We start from the raw sequence: 21,388 nt of genomic DNA on the forward strand, positions 1-21,388 counted from the left end.
CATTGGACAAACGCGTAAAACTAAGCGACTATATATCACCAGATTGAGATAAGATTTGACGATGTAGATGTCGTTATTCTTAGTAGAGACGACTGGAACCGAAGTAACCCTGCTCTGGCCTATACAGAAGGCCAGACCGAGACCGTCGGCCCCAGTACCGAGAAGGTACTGGGGTAGGCGTCTACTGTGAAAGGTTAGGCCTTGAGTTGACCTACAAGATGGATTGCAACTGAAATCTTCGCAATTTAGAAGGCAACGGAATAGATAAAAATTCTGGATGTAGAGGTCGATAAACCGGTAACTATCTTTGTGGATAGTCACGCGGCTCTTAAAGCCATCAAATCTTGTTATATCAAATCTGAGGCCGTGGTTAGGAAAGTGCAAACCTTGACATGTAACACATCTTCTGTCTGATTCCTATAGCCATCGACTTTATTCCAATCTTACCTTTTTTATATGCTTCTGTAAGCTTCTCATTTCTCTTTATCTCCCCTATAGATTTGTCCGTATCTCTTTTCTTCTCGTGAATGATCGCAACGGACCTAACGGCCTAAGAGTGCTACAGCCACATAAGTGACTGCACATCCCCAAACCTAACTATGCTAATTTTGCAATGGAGAATTTTCCGTTTCGTATTCAATGCCGACATTGCGAAGATGTACCGGCAAATTCTAGTTCATCCAGATCATGCCAAGTTCAGGAGGATCTTATATCGTTCAGGCCCAGATGAGGAAGTTCAAGATTATCAGTTACGGGGTGAATTCAGCTCCTTATTTTACAATTAGGGTTCTGCATCAGTTGGCTGATGATATTCGTTCAAGATTGCTTAGAGCTAGTGTTGCAATCATCTCTCGGGTCCGCTGGGTTTTTCTTACGGAAATGGACATCTAATTACAAAGCTACTTTGGTCGATATTCCGTCTAAACATCTCCTCCGCAAGGACTTTCTCCAGCTCGAAGAAAGCAGAGCAGCCACGATATGTTGGGTTTACGATGGGTTGCTCATTCTGATTCCTTCTTTTTCGCGGTCAAGTCTTTCTCTGATTCGTTAACATATACCAAACGTTTACTCCTATCTCAAATAGCAAAATTGTACGATGCTGCTTGTTGTCTATCTCCTTGTGTTGTGTTAGAAAAGATTCTAATGCAGAAGATCTCGGCTTCTGGTCTAAGATGTGACCATTCGTTATCTCAGGATATACTATCGGAGTGGTTGAAGTTTCAAGCTGATTTTCCTATCATAAATGAGATAAGAATTTCTAGATGGATAGACTTTATTCCTGCCGCTAGTGTTCAGTTTCATGGCTTCTTTGACGCATCCAACAGTGCGTATGCCACGGTTTTGTATGTCCGTATATTCTCAGGTGAAACTGTTTCCACGCACCTCATGCATTCCAAGCCAATGTGGCTCCAGTTATGTGGAGCTCAACTTCTCACAGTAACGATCGACGGTCTTCTTCCACTTCTGGATGTTCCGTCCTACTCCATATTCTGCTGGACTGACTCCACAATTGTTCTTTCATGGTTGGCTAAACCACCTTTCTTCTGGAAATAGAGTGTCTAACATTATTCAAGTGATCGATTCCTCAAAGTGGCGTCATGTGTGTTCTGAGACAAATCCTGCTGATCTAGCCAGTAGACTTATGGTGGAGGGGGCAGATGTCGCTTCAAGTCCGGAGACGAATTTAGAAAAGAAGTCCGTTCTTGTCAACTTTGCGTATTTTTCTGAATTTCAAGACGTTTTAGAAGTGACTTCTTCCTTCGATAAGGCTTTTCGGGCCCTACCTTTAATAAATAACCTAAAGTACCCGTAAAAAAACAAGGGGTACTTTAGTGAAAGGAATTATTCAGGTGTCCTGAGGATGAATTGAAAAAAGTTCAACTCCCATTTGGTTGTTTTTTAAAGAACGTGTTTTAGGTCCTGTGAATGATGCCAGAAAAGCATTAAATTAATTATGATAAATACCTGCGATCTCTATACTCAATACAGATGTGGTCTCGAACCAAGAGAAAAATTTTATTACAACTCTATGCGTTTGAAATAAAACAATTTGTATTCTGAGTTTTATTTAACCTGTTTGTATGATTTATTTTTATATTTGTTTCTGTTTTGTGTTATTTTTATTTTTTTTGTAATTTTTAGATACATCATGAAGTAGTATATATGATTTTTTATTTGTATTATTTCTTAATCATAATTATCTTCATAGTTGATCATTTCATCTTCTAGTTCAATAACTTTTAATATATATAGATTTCATTTATTTTCATAATTATTTATTTATAAACATAAAAATTATTTTTTTTTTGGTTTTGTGTTAATAACAATAATATATAATATATTTATATATAAGATTTAAATATTATTTTTTTGTTTAAATTTAATTTATATATTTTTTAATTTGTATTTTTATTATATAGATTATGTTTCTGTGTATATATGTATGCAATAATTACAGTAAGTTGATTTTTCTTCGTGTTTTTATTTTCAATATTTTATAATTATTTATTTTTATTCTTTATAACATAAAGAATATAATATTATAATTTTTTTTAGTATAGGTATATAGGCACTTTATTTTTTTATTATTATAAATTAAGTTTATTATTAATTATATAAATTTACTTGTTTCATTATTTTTAATATTCAAAAAATATATATAAATTATGAATACACTTATAAAGGGGGAATTTTCAGTTGAGTTGTTTTACAGTTTTCTTCCTATAAACATTAAATTTATTTTGTGTATTATTATCATCGCAATTTTATCAAATCTGGGAGCGTAAAGCACAGAAGTTCATCTGTTTTATTTTTTTTTAACAAAATACATAACATAAATTACAAAATTTCCCTAATTTTGTATAGTGAGTGATAAGTAAAGAAATAAACTACATTTAATAAATTTAAAGCATACTTTTAGGCGCTTACAGCAATTTAGTTCATTTAAGAAACCAACATTCAAAACAAAAATAAATGACATATCTGTTCCCGAATTTTACAAAAACAGGCTGCAGAAACAACATTATTGATCTGTTCCCGTACTGCAGGAGTCTATCTAGAACTTGCAAGAATGTACAACTTTTTACTACGATAACAATTTCCTTTTCCTTTAAGGTATCAAAAAATAGTAAGATAAGGTATCAACAATTTTAAGATTCTAAAAAAATATATTTGTCTACTTGGGGGTTTATACCTGCAACTGTTTTGCTGCTTTTTACGATTCTTTTGTAATCAAGATCTATTTTAAGGTCACCCAGCTAGCGAAAATCAGCTGTTTTTTTTCTAAAGTCTAATGTCAAAAATTTGGACTTTGTTTACGTTTTCATAATGGAAGTCAATTCCATGGCACAATAAATAGGTAGTCCACTTAGCTCAGCTGATGACTCGATTAACTGTCAAAGTTCATAATTTCTATATGAATTCAATGTGCAATGTTGCCCATCATATGAAATATTATAAGAAAAAATTTGACAGATGATCGAGACAAAAACAAAGGTTTTTGTTTTGATACATCACCTTATTATGGCATCATGGTTAATTCCAACAATGGTTTTTGGACAGCAAACTTGAGACATTCAGCTGGTCTCACTGGGTGGTCTTATTAATAGAACTTGTCATTTTTCTCACCTCCTAACATGATAATACGTGATCACCCAGCTTGCGAAAGTTAGCTGGTTTTTTTTTTCTCAAGTCTAATGTCAAAAATTTGGACTTTGTTTATCATGGCACAATAAATAGGTAGTCCATTTAGCGCAGCTGATGCCTCGTTTAACTGTTAAGGTGCACAAATACTATATGAATTCGATGTGCAATGTTGCCAACCATCAGAAATATTATAAGGAAAAATTTGGCAGATGGTCGAGACCATGGCCTATAAATAAGGTCACCAAGAGAGACCAGCTGATAATCGAAACCTCTCAAGTTTGCTGTCAAAATGCATTATTGCGAATTGACTTCCATTATAAAAACGTAAACAAAGTCGAAATTTTTGACATTAGACTTGAGAAAAAAACAGCTGTTTTCCGATTCCGATTGCTATCTTGGTGACCTTATTAATAGATCTTGGTCGAGACCACGATGCAATAATAAGGTGATGTATCACAACAAAAACCTTTGTTTTTATCTCGACCTTCTGTCAAATTTTTTCATATAATATTTCACATGGTTGGCAACATTGCACATCGAATGCAAGTAGAAATTACGAACTTTGACAGTTAATCAAGACATCAGCTGATCTAAATGGACTACCTATTCATTGTGCCATGGTCGAGACAAAAACAAATGTTTTTGCTTTGATACATCGCCTTTTCATAATTTCATAATTCACAATAATGGATTTTGACAGCAAACGTGAGAGTCAGCTGACATTCAGCTGGTTTCCCTGGGTGACTTTATTAATAGAGACTTGTCTCCTAAGAACTCGTCAGAGTTGTATGTGTAAACCTTGAGCTGCAATAAACACAATGTGCATTTAATAGGTCAACCAGAAAGAATTTGAAATCAGTAATTCTCAAGGTATATTAATAAGGTTACCCAGCAAGATCAGCTGCAAATCAGATGCGTCTCATGGTTGCTGTCAAAATGGATTATTATGAATAGACCAAGGGCTCTTAATATGGTCACCCAGGGAGACCAGCGGGATATCAGTTGCCTCTCAAATTTGCTGTCAAAAATTCATTAACGTGAATTGTCTTCCATTATGAAAACGGGAGAAAACAGCTGACTTTCGCTTTCTGGGTGACCTTATTAATAGAAATTGAGTGACCTAATTAATGGATTTTGGAATAGACTTAATATTATGAAATAAGGCATATTAATAAGGTCATCCAGGACGACCAGCAAATTTTGGACATTAGACTTGGAGAAATATCAACTGCATTTCGTTTTTGATAATTTATATTTTCAAAATATTATGAAATAAGGTATATTTATAAGGTCATCCAGGACGACCAGCTGCTTGTCAGTCATTATGAAAACATAAACAACGTCCAAATTTTGGACCTTAGACTTGGAGAAAAATCAACTGCATTTCGTTTTCGATAATTTATATTATGAAAATATTGATAAAACATGTTCTGTGTGAATATACTCTAATGAGACACACCATTTTTCTTGTATCATGAAAACACCGAACATAAAAAATATGTAAATGGAAAAAATTAAGAAAAGCAATTTTTAATTAAAGTGTTTTGTGTAACTGAAAATGAAATATTTGGCTTATAGTACGTTTAAATTTAACCGGATTTCGTTAACCCAGTGGGTTTCAATTGTCAATTTCTTTGCATATATGTCAAATAAAACCTCATAAAGTGGGTTAACCCGGTAAAAAGTTCTAATGTATATGCAGTTTTAAAGTACGTTTACATTTAACCGGATTTCGTTAACCCAGTGGGTTTCAATTGTCATTTCCTTTGCATATATGTAAAATAAATCCTCATAAAGTAGGTTAACCTGGTAAAAAGTTCTAATGTACAAGGAGTTTTAGGCTACGTTTAGACTACTAAATCCACTCCTCTGTTTACAAATCCAGTGGATTATATTTGACATATACGCTATGGAATTGATATTTGAGATCTAGTGGATTTCGTAAATCTAAACTCTCCTTTAGTTACTATACACAACAAAATAAATTCAATAATATTTAAATTCTGATCAAAATGAAATATTAAACAATTAAGTGTTCTTAATTTTGTTTTTTCGTTTATTTTTTTAATGATTATTTTTATTCTTTTATGTAAAATATATAATAGATATTGCCACATGTGCTTAAATTCATTTCTAAAACAGATCTTATGAAAAAAATTATTTGTTTAGAAAAAGGCGTTAAAAAGCTTACGGTATAGTGTTTTTTTGTTTGTTTTTCCTTCTAGGTATATTGATATTTAAGTATAAATATTGTTGCTCTTTTATTGAATATGTATAACGTTAAATAATAATAGTTATGCTCCAAAAAGGTACAAGAAGTATATGAATATATTTTTTTACTCTATATTATTTATGTTATATCTGAGTGTTTCTATTTGCAAACTAAAGGCGTGTTTAATGTGTATTATCTCGATTTTATACAAACACCTTATTATCTTCATTTGCTCGAAACTCTATACTAAATCGCGATAATTTCCAATACAACCCTGTTTTTGAACCAAAAATTCCTTCACAATACATTAAATATTAAATTATAAAGAAATATCAGAGTCAAGATCTATTATTAAGGTCAACCAGCTAGCGAAAATCAGCTGTTTTTCTCAAGTCCAATGTCAAAAATTTGTCCTTTGTTTACGTTTTCATAATGCGCTTTTTTCATGATTAAAGGTCATACAGGGAGACCAGCTGGATATCAGCTGACACTCAAGTTTGCTGTCAAAATCCGTTATTGCAAACTGATTTCCATTATGAAAACGTAAACAAAGCCAACATTTTTGACATTAGACTTGACCGTGACCTTATTAATCGGTCAAGCTAAACATGATTCGATTTAGCCAAGAAATCGAGCTAATGCATTTATAACATTTCATAAATTTTAAAAGCTTTACTACACTTTGAGTACGGGATCAGTCCGAAAGCTATTTTCTGTTCCTACAAAAATCAAACTCTCTTGTAGATCTATAAGAAGAATAGAGAAGAGGTTTTTTTCGCATAGAGTAGAACATGATGCAATAATAAAGCGATGTATCAAAACAAAAACATTTGTTTTTGTCTCGACCTTCTGTCAATTTTTTCCTTATAATATTTCACATGGTTGGCAACATTGCACATCGAATTCAAGTAGGAATTACCCACTTTGACAGTTAATCAAGACATCAGCTGCTCTAAATGGACTACCTATTTAATGTGCCATGGTTGCCTTATTAATAGATTTTGCCTTTTCCGGTACATCAGAAAATATTCAAGGCCTATAAATAAGGTCGTCCAGGGAGACCAGCTGTATATCAGCTGTCTCTCAAGTTTGCTGTCAAACCCCATTATTGTAAATTGCTTTCCATTATAAAAATGTAAACAAAGTCCAACATTTTGACATTAGACTTGAGAAAAAACAGCTGACTTTCGCTAGGTGGGTGACCCCATGATGCAATACTAAGGCGATGTATCAAAACAAAAACCTTTGTTTTTGTCTCGATCTTCTGCCAAATTTTTCCTTTCACATGGTTGGCAACATTGCACATCGAATTCAAGTAGGAATTACCCATTTTGGCAGTTAATCGAGACATCAGCTGTTCTAAATGGACTACCTATTTATTGTGCAATGGGTGACCCTATTTAATAGATCTTGGTTGACCTCAGTTAATAGATCCTGGATGATCTTAGCAATATATCTTGTTCACAACGACGACCGCAGCACTGGAAAGTCCCCTCTGCATCCAAACAACTTTTTTTTCATTGAAGGTAGGCACATCCCCACCGTCCATAATCCGAAAACTCTTGGCTTTGGTCTTCGATAACCTCCAGAAGGTGAAAGCTAAAAACAAGTTCTGAAAGGTTTGGCTGGCAACTCCTGGGGCAACGATAAAGAAACGTTGGTAACGACATATATGGCCATAGGTCATTTTATTAATTAATTATGCTACCCCAGTCTGGAGTTCTTTCCTTAGCGGCGACACAAAATGGAGATCCTTGCAAACAACTCAAAATAATGTACTCCGAATTGCCTCACCTCCATGAGGAGACCAGGATGCTTTCAGTCAAGCAAAACATAATGTGTTGTTGAATAGATAGTTCCTGCTGGCATCCGTCAGGACTTCAAGCACTATTGCGATGGCATCCAAGGTGTCATTCCAACGAGTCAACAGATTGTCAATAGCGAATGCTATGAAATCCGTGCATCAACTGGCCTTTGCCTCCGAAGCCATAAATGGCTACAGATGCAATAACATCCTTCTGCCATTTCGGACAGTGAGAGAGGATTCTTCCTAGCAAACCCACTCGATACGATGGCACAACTAAGCAATGTTTTCAACTCGATTCGAGAGCGCATTGTCCCCGGAACCCAAAATAAGTGTCCCTCCGGCCAGTAAAGCCTTCACGACACACACACCATCTATGCAATTGTCCGTCCGGGCCTACAAGTCCATTGCCTATAGACTTAGGGCTAAATCCAATAGAGAGAAGGGCAGAGTAAATTCCTCCCATTGACTCAATTGAGTGGTCAATTAATGTTAATAATTTGTATGCTACAAGACGTCCAGTAGGCTCGGACTAACTATAGAACGTGAAAACTTCAGCTTCGAAGTAGTTAACGATTTTATATACCTCGGTACCGCCATAAACAAAACTATTAACATCAGCTTTGAAATTCGGAGAAGGATAGTGTTGGTCAACAGATGCTACTATGGTCTATGTAAGCAGTTTAGAAACAAGGCCACCCCTCGCCAGACCAAACACCCGCTCTACAAGACGCTGAAATTGCCAGTGCTGTGTTGTTGTATGCATCTGAAGCATGTGTACTTGCGCAAGCAGATGAGGCAGCTTTAGGAGTGTTTGAGAGAAAAATTCTTCGGAAAATCTATGGGTTGCCGTCGAATAAACCATGAGCTATACTGACATAGTCAGACGGATCAAGCTGCAGCTGCAGCGATACCCCCCACACACAAAAGGCATATAAAAGCGAACCAAGTGATGAGTTCACGCAAAAGGGGAAAGCCACGAATCCGATGTAAAGATCAAATAAAAGAAAATAACTTGGAACATGGTCTTTCAAATTAGATGAGTTCCGCACAAGACCAACGCGCTTGGAAATCTTTTTTTTTTTAAGCTCGACATATGGAACAATTGTTCTGTCACAAGCCAGCTAAGTAAGCAAGTTGTAGGCTACGGAAGGGGTGAAGTACATCATTGTAAACAATGTATCGAACATAAAAATTATTGAAAATAAATAAAAAGAATGTTTGTTGTTGTTTATAACCGCATATTTTTTTTGAAATATATACCTTTTTAATAGGCCTTTTATTATGTATGGACTGGAACATTTTACAAATATATAATTTTGGCTATAGCACTTGTGTCAAATTATATTTTTTTTTTTAAATATATATATTTTTTAAATTGAAACTAGTAATTTTTATAGTTCCCATTTTTTGCTTATAATATTTTCTCTTTAGTTTTTTTCTCTTGTATGTATATATAAAAAAACATTTTGATTTTTGTTTGTTTGGTCTTGGGGTGTTTTTTAACAGTTGTTTTTTAGTTTTAGTTGGACATAAGGCTCTAGATGTATTTTTATTTATATATTTTTTTTAGTTTGTTTAAACATTAGGCTATATATTTTTAGATACTATGCTTTATATATAGACGAGAATCTATTTTTGTTATATATATATTTGTTTGTTTTCAAATGATAATAATAATGCGTTTTTAACACGTTATGTTTTGTTTTTTCTTTCACTAAAAAAAAAATATTTGAATTTATGTTAATGGGGTTTTTTGTTTTTGTTTGTTTTTTTATTGTTTAATAACAAATATAGGCTTTGTTGTGGCTTTTTTTGTTTGTTTGTTTTTCTTTTATAAAGTTAGTTTGTAAACTAATAAAGCAACAACGAGAAAAAAATGTTTGTTGAAAACGTAATAGCATTTAACTAAAAGAAAATAGAGCAAATGAAAGTTAAAACATTATATAAATATATTTATAATATATATATGTATATGTAAAACAATAATATAGAGCAAACACTTATTGACTAAACATCATTTTTTTGTGATAACATTATTGTTTAACAAGGTTTTTTGTTTTTGTTTTAGTTTTTTTTTTTTAATATGTGTATATAGAATTAATTTGATTTAGATGATATTTTTCACTAGATTATCTATTTAAAGTTTTAAATGTATATAATAATATTATTATTTATGTGTATATATATTTAATTTTTGTTTATAAAGTTAGTTTTTTTTTAATAAATTTGCTTAAAGTTTTGTTTTGTTTGTTTTTTGGAAGTTTGGATAAAACAGGGAAGTATTAATAACATGGTTGCTTAAATTACAAAATTTAAAAAAATAAAAACAAATTGCAACTTATATATAAAACGCGTATGAATTATAATATAATAATAATTAATAAAAAACAAGGCAGCTAATATCTCTTCCGGCAATTGAAAATATTTATAAATAAAAAAATAAAGTTACGATGTTTTTCAAACAATTTGATTAACAAAAAAATGTACTATTTTTTATTTCCCTAGATAATTTATTTAGTGTTGTTATTTTTTTTTTTCTTCTTTATAAATATTTTCAATTGCTCCCAGCTTCCCTCCCCTTACTTCTCTTACCAAGTTCATCTCATCCAGGTGGCCTTACGCTTGATTTTGGTACGTAAACTTTTCAAGGATTTGGGTTTGCGACTGGTGGTGGTTAGGCCATGGTGTAGGCTATGATGGTGCTGATTGTGATTACCACCACCATAGTGGGTGTGATGATTAATTCCGCCGCCACCGGAGCCATTGGCATTTGTTGTGGAGGAACCAAAATAACTTTGGGTATTATAGCCTTCATCCAACAGGGATGCCGATGATGAGGAATTATTATTAAGTCGGTTACCACTATTATTATTAACACTGACATAGGCCAAATTGGCTGCCGCCGTACTAAGCAAGGCCATTTTGCTCATATTGTGGGCCTGTTGTTGCAAAGTCTGATGCTGATTAAGATAATTACTACTACTGCTGCTGTTGTTGTTGTCTCTATCCATATGAATGGATATGTGGTGTTCCTCCTCCACAGTGGTCGAAGGTGGTCTTTTAATCGGTGAGTTAGAGCTAAGACTGGAGTTTTGACTATTGGTGGTTGTAGAACTAGTATCAATACCTGAGGATAAAGAAAGTGAAAGTAAGGCATCTACACCATCGCGATGGCGTTGTTGATCTTCCAATTCTTCGGGTGTTATGTTGTGGCTAAAATAAAAATAAAAAATTAATAATTTATTTAAAATATGAAAATTTATTAAATTACCTTTCTTCGCTACTCTCATAGGCCGCATCCGAAGATGCACAATTGCTTTGATTATCAGCGGCACAGCCTTGATTGTGGGATTGCGTCAAATGGCCATTACCATTTAAGATTAGTGCTGAACCGCCGCCATTTATTAGCGGTGTTGAGGCACCACTGCCGGTGCCGCTACTACCACCAGTACCAGCAGCACCACCGGCGGAATAGGTGTGATCTTCACTGGGGGAAGATGTGATAACAGGGGCTCTAAAAACCAATAAATATTTTTTTATTAAAAAAATATTACAAATTTCAATTATTGTTCATCAATTGGCCGGTATAGAGACCACCGGTCTTTATAAAGGCCAATTGGCCGGTATAGAGACCAAAGGTCTTTATACAGGCCAATTGGCCGGTATAGAGACCAAAGGTCTTTATACAGGCCAATTGGCCGGTATAGAGACCAAAGGTCTTTATACAGGCCAATTGGCCGGTATAGAGACCAATGGTCTTTATACAGGCCAATTGGCCGGTATAGAGACCAATGGTCTTTATACAGGCCAATTGGCCGGTATAGAGACCATCGGTCTTTATAAAGGCCAATTGGCCGGTATAGAGACCATCGGTCTTTATAAAGGCCAATTGGCCGGTATTGAGACCATCGGTCTTTATAAAGGCCAATTGGCCGGTATTGAGACCATCGGTCTTTATAAAGGCCAATTGGCCGGTATTGAGACCATCGGTCTTTATAAAGGCCAATTGGCCGGTATTGAGACCATCGGTCTTTATAAAGGCCAATTGGCCGGTATAGAGACCATCGGTCTTTATAAAGGCCAATTGGCCGGTAGAGAGACCAAAGGTCTTTATGCAGGCCAAATGGCCGGTATAGAGACCAAAGGTCTTTATGCAGGCCAAATGGCCGGTATAGAGACCAAAGGTCTTTATGCAGGCCAAATGGCCGGTATAGAGACCAAAGGTCTTTATACAGGCCAATTGGCCGGTATAGAGACCAAGGGTCTTTATACAGGCCAATTGGCCGGTATAGAGACCAAGGGTCTTTATACAGGCCAATTGGCCGGTATAGAGACCAAGGGTCTTTATACAGGCCAATTGGCCGGTATAGAGACCCTCGGTCTTTATACTGGCCAATTGGCCGGTATAGAGACCAAATGTCTTTATACAGCCAATTGGCCGGTATAGAGACCAAAGGTCTTTATACAGCCAATTGGCCGGTATAGAGACCAAAGGTCTTTATACATGGAGACCATCGGTTTTTATAAAGAACATTTGGGCTGTATAAAGCCCGGTGGTCTCTATACAGCTCAATTGGCCTGTATAGAGCCCTCTGAGGTCTTTATAAAGCCCATTTGTCTATTTTTATATAAAAAGCGAAAGAAGAGCATCGGAAACTCACCCATTTTGAAAGGTCTCCTCAAAAACTTTTGGTCCGTGTTTTAAGGCCAACATTGCGGTGGCGGCATTAACATCATCTATACTCTCCGCCCCACAGTCACGGGCCAGACGTTCGATACTCTCATAATTGCTAAATGTACCCATTAACGATGATGAATTATGATTATTTGTTTGGCAGGTATTACTATGTTCCGCTCCTCCAATGCCGATAGCATTATTTCCATTTGGAACATTTATGGGACTGTTTACATTCTGATAGATATAACCATTGTTCGGATTATTTTTATGTGGTGTTGAGGATAGATTAGTAGCATTAAATATATTATTCCCTTTGGTTGTTGTACTATAATCGGACGGATATTCATCATCGGGTACATCGGGTACCACATCACTGATATCTTTAAAAGCTTTCGATAAATTTGGAAATAGATTTGGATCGAAACGTGAATTAATATGGGATGTTGATCCGCCGCCGCCGCCGCCATTCGATGATTTCGAGCCATCAAGAACCAGATCGTAGCCACCAGAGCCATTTGATGGCAACATCATTGTACCGCCAGGACTCTTCAAATTGATCTTATCCGCTGAGGAGTTTTGAAAGAATGGTGAACGATTTAGGGCTTGTATTAGATTTTGACGTTGCATTTGTTCGACACGCCATAAGGAACCTTTGCCCATGTTCTGAAAGAAGTAAAAAACAAGAAGAAGACATGTGTAAATATAAAAATATAAGAGGAGGGAAAATCGTAAAATCTCTATGCAGCCCTATGGTTTCTATACAGCCCAATTGGTCTATGGTCTCTATACAGCCCAATTGTTCTGTATAAAGCCCGGTGGTCTCTATACAGCCCAATTGGTCTGTATAAAGCCCGGTGGTCTCTATACGGCCCAATTGGTCTGTATAAAGCCCGGTGGTCTCTATACAGCCCAATTGATCTTTATAAAGCCCGGTGGTCTCTATACAGCCCAATTAGTCTTTATAAAGAGCTTAGGAATCGATGATTTTGGTATGATATTAATACCCCTCTGTACTTACCGGTGCCTTTTCCACCTTAACAAAACTTTTGTTCAATGATAGATTATGGCGTACGCTATTCTTCCAGCCAGTGGGTGCGGTCTTAAAATAGGGAAAATGTTGAACAATCCAGGCATAGATTTCCTTTACGGGTAAGGCCTTTTCTTCGGAACCCTCAATGGCCATGAATATTAAGGAACTAAAAAAAAGAACATTGGAAAAAAATTATTAAAAATCCTGCGGACACATTGTCAGGATGCTCGTTCCTTACCTAAAACTATATGGTGGCTTATTGTGTGTGTGTACCAATGGATCGTATGGCACTTTATTGGCATGTTTTTGTTTTTGTGGTGTTGTAACCATGTTGTTGTTGCTGCTGCTGTTGTTGTTGTTACTCGAACTGTTTGTGTTAATTGTTAAAGAGCTGGAAGAGGATGATTTTGGTGTTAAGGGTGCTTGTTGCTGCTGATGTAATTGTGGCGTTGAACCATTTATTCTTTGGCTTGAAATATTTGAATTGCTATTGGATATTTCGAAATCTTTTAGAGAATCATTGTCATAACTTGAATAGGAGGTAGGGCTACGTATTGCTTGTTGTTGTTGCTGTTGTTGCAAATGTTGTTGTAACTGTTGAGGTGTACTTAAATTATAATATTCTTTGGTTGTGTGTTGAGGTTGCGTTTGCGTTTCAGGTGAAACCATTAAATTTGGCGAGGAACTGGAATAAGAAAAGAAGAAAATTATAGGTTAGAAACGAATAAAAAAACTTTAATTAAATATTATTAAAATATGTCCTATGTAGTATTTCGGCCAAGGACGAACCCGGCAGTACAAAATGAAAAATTCGCGGTTGTAAACATAAATTTACAGTGGAAAAAATTCATTTCGGGGGGGCCCGGGCCCCCCGGGTTCCCCCCCTGCGTACGTCCCTGGCTCTCATATATATTATCGTCCGATTTTACATAAATGACGCACTAAACTCTCAATTCTTGTCCGATTGACACGAAATTTTGCACAGCGTATTGAATTGAGTCTAGAATGAAGTGTGTTAAGTTTTATTGAAATCGCTTCAGATTTCGATATAGCTCCCATATGTATTATCGTCCGATATTACGTAAATGATGAAACAAACTCCCAATATTTGTCCGATTTACACGAAAATTTGCGTAGCGTATTGAATCGAGTCTGGAATAACGAGTGTTAAGTTTCATTGGACTCGGATCAGGTACAGATATAGCTACAGCTTTGCAGCATCATACCGAATGGGGTATGTTACATTTTTTTAAATCGGTGTACTTTTAGGTATACTTTCCATGCAACGGAGAATCTCCACACCAAAATTATTTAAATTGGCGAACTTTTAGGTACATTTTCGATGTAACGGGACCTTCCGATTTTCGGTTTATAAGACTTTTTGTCTTGTTTTCAAAAAGAGTCGACCCTAATTTCACATTCTGGTTTTTGATTACATAGAAAATCTCCATACCAAAACTTTTCAAAGCCAGTGCGCTTTTCGGTATATCCCCAATGTAAACGTATCCTCCGAATTTCAGTATTTTAAGGCTTTTGGCCTTGTTTCCCAAACGAATTGGCTGTACTTCGATGTTTTGGGCTATCATGAGGTAGAGAATCTCCATACCAAAAATTATCTAAATCGGTCCACATCTAGGCCATTTGCCATGTAGCGGTACCTTTCGATTTCGATGTTTTAACGCTTTAGGACTTGTTTTTTAAATGAATTGGCTGTAATTTTTTATTTTGAGCTATCATGAGGTAGAGAATCTTCATACCAAGAATTATCTAAATTGGTCCACATTTAGGAACATTTCCCATGTAACGGAACCTTCCGATTTTAAAGACTCTTGGCCTCGTTTCTTAAAAGAATTGCCTGTAATTCGATATTCTGGTTTCTGATAATATAGATCATCTCCATACCAAAAATTATCTAAATCGGGGCAGTTTTAGGGACATTTCCCATGTTACCGGCGTTCCGATTTTTGATTTTTCAAGACTTTTGGGCTTGTTTCCCAAACGAATTGGTTGAAATTTGATATTTTGGGTTAGTATTAGGTGGAAAACCTCCCTACCAAAAATTATGTAAATCGGTGCACCTTCAGGTATATCCCCCTTATATAGGTACCTTCGGATTTTCGGTATTTAAGGAATTTTGAACAATTTTTTCAACCGAATTGGCTGTAATTTAATATTCTGCGTTCAAATTGAATTGAAAATCTCCCCAGCAAAATGTTCCTAAGTCAGTCCACCTTAAGAAATATCCTCTACGTGAGGCTATCTTCCGATTTTTCGATATTTTAAGGATTGTGGACGAATTTTGCATTCGAAATGTTGTTAATTTTATATTCTGTTTTCTGATTGCGTAGAAAATCTCATTGCCCTCAATTATCTATACCGATCCAACTTGATGTATGTTCTCCATATAAGGGTAGCTTCCGATTTTTCGAATTTTAAGAATTATGGACTTGTTTTTCCAACCGTATAAATTATTACTTGACATTTTGTGCCCCCATTGACTAAGAAAAAAAAATACCCCTACATGTCCTTGCAAAATATCTATTCATAACTAATTTAAGGAGGGTTCCGATATTTTTTCACCCTTCAAAAGTTTTTAATCGATATGGATTTATTTTTATACTTACACCACAATATGTTGTTGTTGCTGCTGATGATGGGATGTATTGTTGTTGTTATTGCTACCGCTGCTGCTGCTGCTGTTGTTGGTGGTGGTTGTAATCGTTAATGGTGTTGCCGCCAATGACAATGCCGGATGACTGACTAATGTATAACCCGGCGGTATACCCGTTGTGGTACATATTCCCGAGGAGTTTGGTGATACGGCCGATGATGAAGAATTTGTCGAAGAAACCGCTATAAATGATGCTGATGCACCAGCAGCTGCTGCTGCGGCTGCTGTCGATGAATTTGAGCTACTGTAGTTGAGAGCTATGGGTGTCGAAGAACCACTTAGGGTAAAATAAGAGGTTTTACTTAATGGTGGACTGTTGCCGCCATTAATAGCTGCTGTTGACAAGGAGGATGACAAGGAGGTATTGGATGATGCTGGGGATGAGACCACGGTAATGGTAGAACCCACAGCCGACGAGGAGGAGCTGGATGTAACATTAGCCATTGTTGTGGTATTGGTGCTTGTACTATTTGACGAAGACGAGTATGCAGCAGGTGATGAAGAAGAGGAAGAGTTGTTACCAGCACCACCACCACCTCCTTGATCTAAAACATTCATTTTCTCTCTTAAATACTTTTTATGGGGATGATGGGTTGTGCTACTGCTGCTACTGCTGCTGGTGGTGGTACTGCTTGTGGAGGAGGAGGGTGTTGTTGTATTGTTAGTTTGTTGTTTATGACCTTGATAAATTGTTGTTGTTGTGGTATTGCTGTTGCCATTGGCAACAATTGAAGTAGTACTGGGTAAATTTAATTGCTTGGAACCACTACCACCAGCATTGCTGGTAACTATTAAAGGAGTTCCGGCACTGGATCCCACTCCGGATGTGGTAGAAGACGACGATGATGAAGAAGAAGGCACAAAAGTAGCATGATATTGATGATTATTGTTATTGCTTAGATTAGTGGCAACCAGGCCGCCACTACCACCACCACCTCCACTTGTTGTTGTGTTGCCGCCGCCAATTAACTGGCGGCTGGGTATGAAATTCGTACCAGCTTTGTACTCCACCACAGTGGTGGTGCCACTGGGGCCCACATGTACCGTTGTTGTGGCACCCAATGCCGCAATGTTACCATAGATCGTATGCGATTTTAAATCCTTTAAATCGGCGGCACTAAAACGTTTAAACTGCTGCTGGAAATCACTGACACTCAGTGTGGTGATTTGGGTTTCGGCTGGCAGTTCCGCAGCAATACCGGCCGTGGAATTGGGCGAGATGTTTGTGGCTATGACTTGTTCCTCGCCGGCCACATGATGAGGCAATTCCTCAATTAAATCATGGGCATTGGCGGCATTGACAATGCATATATTGTTGTTGTTGTTGTGGGTGGTGGTGGTGAAAAAGGAACGCTGTTGTTGTTGCTTGGCAACTGTTGAGGCTGAGGCAGAGGATGATGATGATGTGATTGCAGGATTTGTTGTTGTTGCAGTACTACTACTACTTGAAGGCGTTGTTGTTGTGGTTACGATTTCCTTAATTAAATTAGAATTATTCAACCAGGCTAATGAATGTAATTCTTCATCATTGTCATTTGTTGTTGTTGATGCTGTTGCAGGATGATGCTGATTCTGACTTGAGTGCTGCTGCAGGTGATGATGGGGACTACTAGTTGTTTGATGATGATGTTCTTGTGTGGCTGGCTCAAATGGCTCCGCTGCCAATAGCACAATATTGCCATTGCTGCTGTTGTTGCCATTATTTGCTGCCGCTGCACTGCCACCATCATAGGCCGTAAATTGGCCATTACGATTTTGTTGCAAAAGGACATATTTTGATGTGGCCGGCATTGTTGTTGCTGCATTAAATGCTGTCGACGTTGCTGGGTTGAAAAACTGATGATGCTGCTGCTGTTGTTGGGAGACCTTTGAGGCCGCCGCCAATAGACTACTCAAATTATTTGTGCTTACTGTTCCGGCTGTTGTGATATTTATCGTTGACGACGATGATGATGATGTTGGAGTTTGTTGTTGTTGTGGTTGGTGCTGCTGTTGCTGCTGATGATGATGTATTTGATTAATATTTGTTCCGGTTGCAGCAACGGCTCTTAAACTATTTGTTGCCGCAGCGGCTGCAGCAACGACAGTGGCCTGTGTCACTGTTTGTTGTAAGGTACGAAATTGGCTCAAATCATGAGACGTCAATATTTGTGTGGGATTGTCTGGCGACATTCTGCAAAAAAAGGAGAAGAGAAAAAAGAAAAGAATGTATGGTTAGTTATTGATTATCAGGTAGGTAAAACGAAAACGAAAATATATTCATACATATGTATGTAATTTGGAATACTTAAGAAGTACAGTAATACATAAATATACTTATTTTATAATATAAAATAATTTGTATTAAAAATAATATAATATAAAATACAAATATTATTTAGTTTAAGTTTTTTCTTTTGATAGTCAGCTGGTTTCATAGTCAGCTGCATGGCATTATTATACAAGGTAGTCTCCTGCAATCATATGTTTCCAATTATTTCATAAATCTGAGCCTTTGACAGTATTCAGCTTTCAAAATTCAAATGAAAAGATCTTCCTTCGAAATGTATGCATAAAAAATATTTATAAATATTTTTTAATTCACCGCCTCTAAAGCTTCTAAATATAAGATGCAACAACTATAGTTAAATCTTGAGAGCAATGTTTAGCTTTAGAAAATATATTTTGTTTTATTTATTGAAAATATGACAATTGTCGTCATACATAAAATTTTATAGAATTTATTTTTCCTATTATTTAAAATTGATAGATGCGTTCCAAATTAAAAAGGATTGCCATGATCAAATTCTCAAATTAGACTACCTTCTGTAATTATTCCATGAGTCAGCTGGTTTAATAGTCAGCTTTTATAATATTACGACATATTACACTTTTTTTATTTTTAAAATTTTTATTTTATTTTTTTACGAAATTTTGATGATGATAATAATAATTTTTAGGTTATATATTTCAAGCTTTTAAAATACATATAGATTATGTTTCAGGACCTACAACAATCTACTATAAACGATTTTTTTAGTTTTCTTTTAAAAGTCAGCTGTTTTAGTAGTCAGCTGTTTTATTAGTCAGCTGATTTAATAATCAGCTGAATTTACAAACTGACCTTATATGAGTCTAGTATTGTTAACCATATTACCCCAATCAAATATAAGGTATTTTTGCAACTTTTACAATTTCTAATTTAAAAAATATTGAATTAAAAAAAAAAATAAATAAATATATTTACCCAACTTTATCTATAACCAGATATGTAATAGAAAAAACATATCTACAACAACGCCTTTCAACTATTTTATAGTTATTGTGACGTAAAATATGTTATACGCTCTGATAAAGTAAAAAAGTAAGTTACTTAAACTCCTTGTACATTAGAACTTTTTACCGGGTTAACCTTCTTTATGAGGATTTATTTGACATATATGCAAAGGATATGACAATTGAAACCCACTGGGTTAACGAAATCCGGTTAAATGGTACTTTTAAATGCCCACAAGAATTTCACAAAAGAATTTTTAAAAAAATCTTTTGAAGATGTAACACAACATTTTTGTTGAGCTCACGTTTTGAAAAATAGTGGAATGGTATTTTAATTATTAAATAATATCAAAGACAATTCCTAAATCAGTAAATAATGGCATATACATTAGAACTTTTTACCGGGTTAACCTATTTATGAGGATTTATTTGACATATATGCAAAGGAATTGATAATTGAAACCCACTGATTCCAAAATAATGGACAAATGCAAGATCTTTTAATAAAGTTACACAGCTAGTGAAATCAGCTGTTTTTCTTAGGTCTAATGTCAAAAATTTGGACTTTGTTTACGTTTCGTATAAAGGAAGTCAATTCACAATAATGGATTTTTACAGCAAACTTGAGAGTTTGCTGATATCCAGCTGGTCTCCCAGAAATTAACTTTGGAACATTAATTAATCCGGTACAATGAAAACGTACATTAAGGTTAGCAATTTTCTTTAAATAAGTGACAAATTTTGGCAGCATTTGCTATAGGGATCTAGAAATCGAAAAATACCAATTCATTGCTTAATTCTATTAAAATTTATTTGTTGAAATTATAAAATATCAATTGTTTTCGATGTTACTTTGCTCATTAATTTTATTAATATTCATTTAAAATTTGTTCAAATGCCCCTTGATATCTTATCGACAAAATAATTTCACTTTCACAATCTCTTAAAGACCTAACACAAACTTTTTTAACTCACGTGTTAGAAAATTGAGGACTGGTATTAAATTACTATTATGGAGATGTATTATGGAATAGAACAAGTTTTTTATTAAAAAAAAATCAAAGAGGAATGACGTTTAAAAATTGTTCTCAGCAATAAAAAACTTTTATTTCACTATATTTACTGGAAAGTAGTTTTAATATAATATTGTATATAAAAGGCTAGGTTTAATTTGAAAAATGTAAGAAAAAATGCAACCTAAACGGCATATACATAACAACTTTTTACCGGATTAACCTACTTTATATATTTGACATATATACAAAGGAATTGACAATTGAAACCGAATACGAAATACGATTAAATGTAAACGTACTACTACACTGTATTTTATTTAAGGCGAGTATACACTATTAGTTTTGGCTGTCAGCCTTTTTTATTGACTGTCCACCAACAAGCCTGAATATTAACGTGGATGTCTGATGAATGGTGGACATGCAAAATGTGGACTATAAATCGATAAATTTTCAATAGAACAGAACAGAAGACACTATATTCGCATCATTCATTTGTTGAGAAAAATTGCTAAATTGACAGTATTGAAAGTTGTACACCAATAACGGTTTAATATTTGGTCTATTCCTGTACTAATTTTTTATTATTTTTCCGATATCATAATGAAAAATTGCACATTCTAGTCCGGTGTAAACACGCCTTTGGCGAAATTAAAATGGTTAGCGTCATGCCCTAATAATAAGGTCGTCCGAAAAGGCCAGATGATTTCACCCGAGCTGTCAAAATGCTTTCAATTTTGACATAATCGCATAAAAACGCATGGGGTATAATTATGGATGGCAACCCTGTTTAATTTGTAACTCATATATCAATTGCAAATAAAATGAAAAATAAATTTCATAAAACTGTAAGTATGACGATTGACATTGGTAGTAAGAAATTGCACATTCTAATTCAGCTAATGACGTGTTTACACACGGCACTTTAATTCACTAATTGTGTTTCCTTAAAATGTAAATAATAAACATACAAAAGTATGCCTCACATTTTATTTACTATTTACACATGTAAACATTATATTAAGTAATGCCAATTTAGTGATTTTTTCGCATGGATTTTCTTTTTATAATCCTGAA

General features: G+C 35.2%; 1 protein-coding gene across 1 annotated transcript in view; it reads right to left on the reverse strand.

The window, feature by feature from the left end:
• Positions 1–10,261: 10,261 nt before the first annotated feature.
• Positions 10,262–21,388, reverse strand: part of LOC133326446 (uncharacterized) — a 45,580-nt gene continuing 34,453 nt past the window's right edge. The window contains exons 2-9 of the mRNA XM_061535088.1: positions 17,418–18,216; positions 16,107–17,312; positions 15,997–16,046; positions 13,611–14,057; positions 13,361–13,538; positions 12,326–13,005; positions 10,936–11,178; positions 10,262–10,877 (exon numbers count right to left, since the gene is read on the reverse strand). Of these exons, the coding sequence (XP_061391072.1) occupies positions 10,262–10,877; positions 10,936–11,178; positions 12,326–13,005; positions 13,361–13,538; positions 13,611–14,057; positions 15,997–16,046; positions 16,107–17,312; positions 17,418–18,216 (4,219 nt within the window). The remainder of the gene's footprint in view (positions 10,878–10,935; positions 11,179–12,325; positions 13,006–13,360; positions 13,539–13,610; positions 14,058–15,996; positions 16,047–16,106; positions 17,313–17,417; positions 18,217–21,388) is intronic.

The sequence above is a fragment of the Musca vetustissima genome, unplaced genomic scaffold (genome assembly GCF_032173495.1).
Source record: "Musca vetustissima isolate MV318-11 ecotype Yass unplaced genomic scaffold, APGP_CSIRO_Mvet_v1 utg8610, whole genome shotgun sequence".
In the NCBI taxonomy this organism is placed as follows: Eukaryota; Metazoa; Arthropoda; class Insecta; order Diptera; family Muscidae; genus Musca; species Musca vetustissima.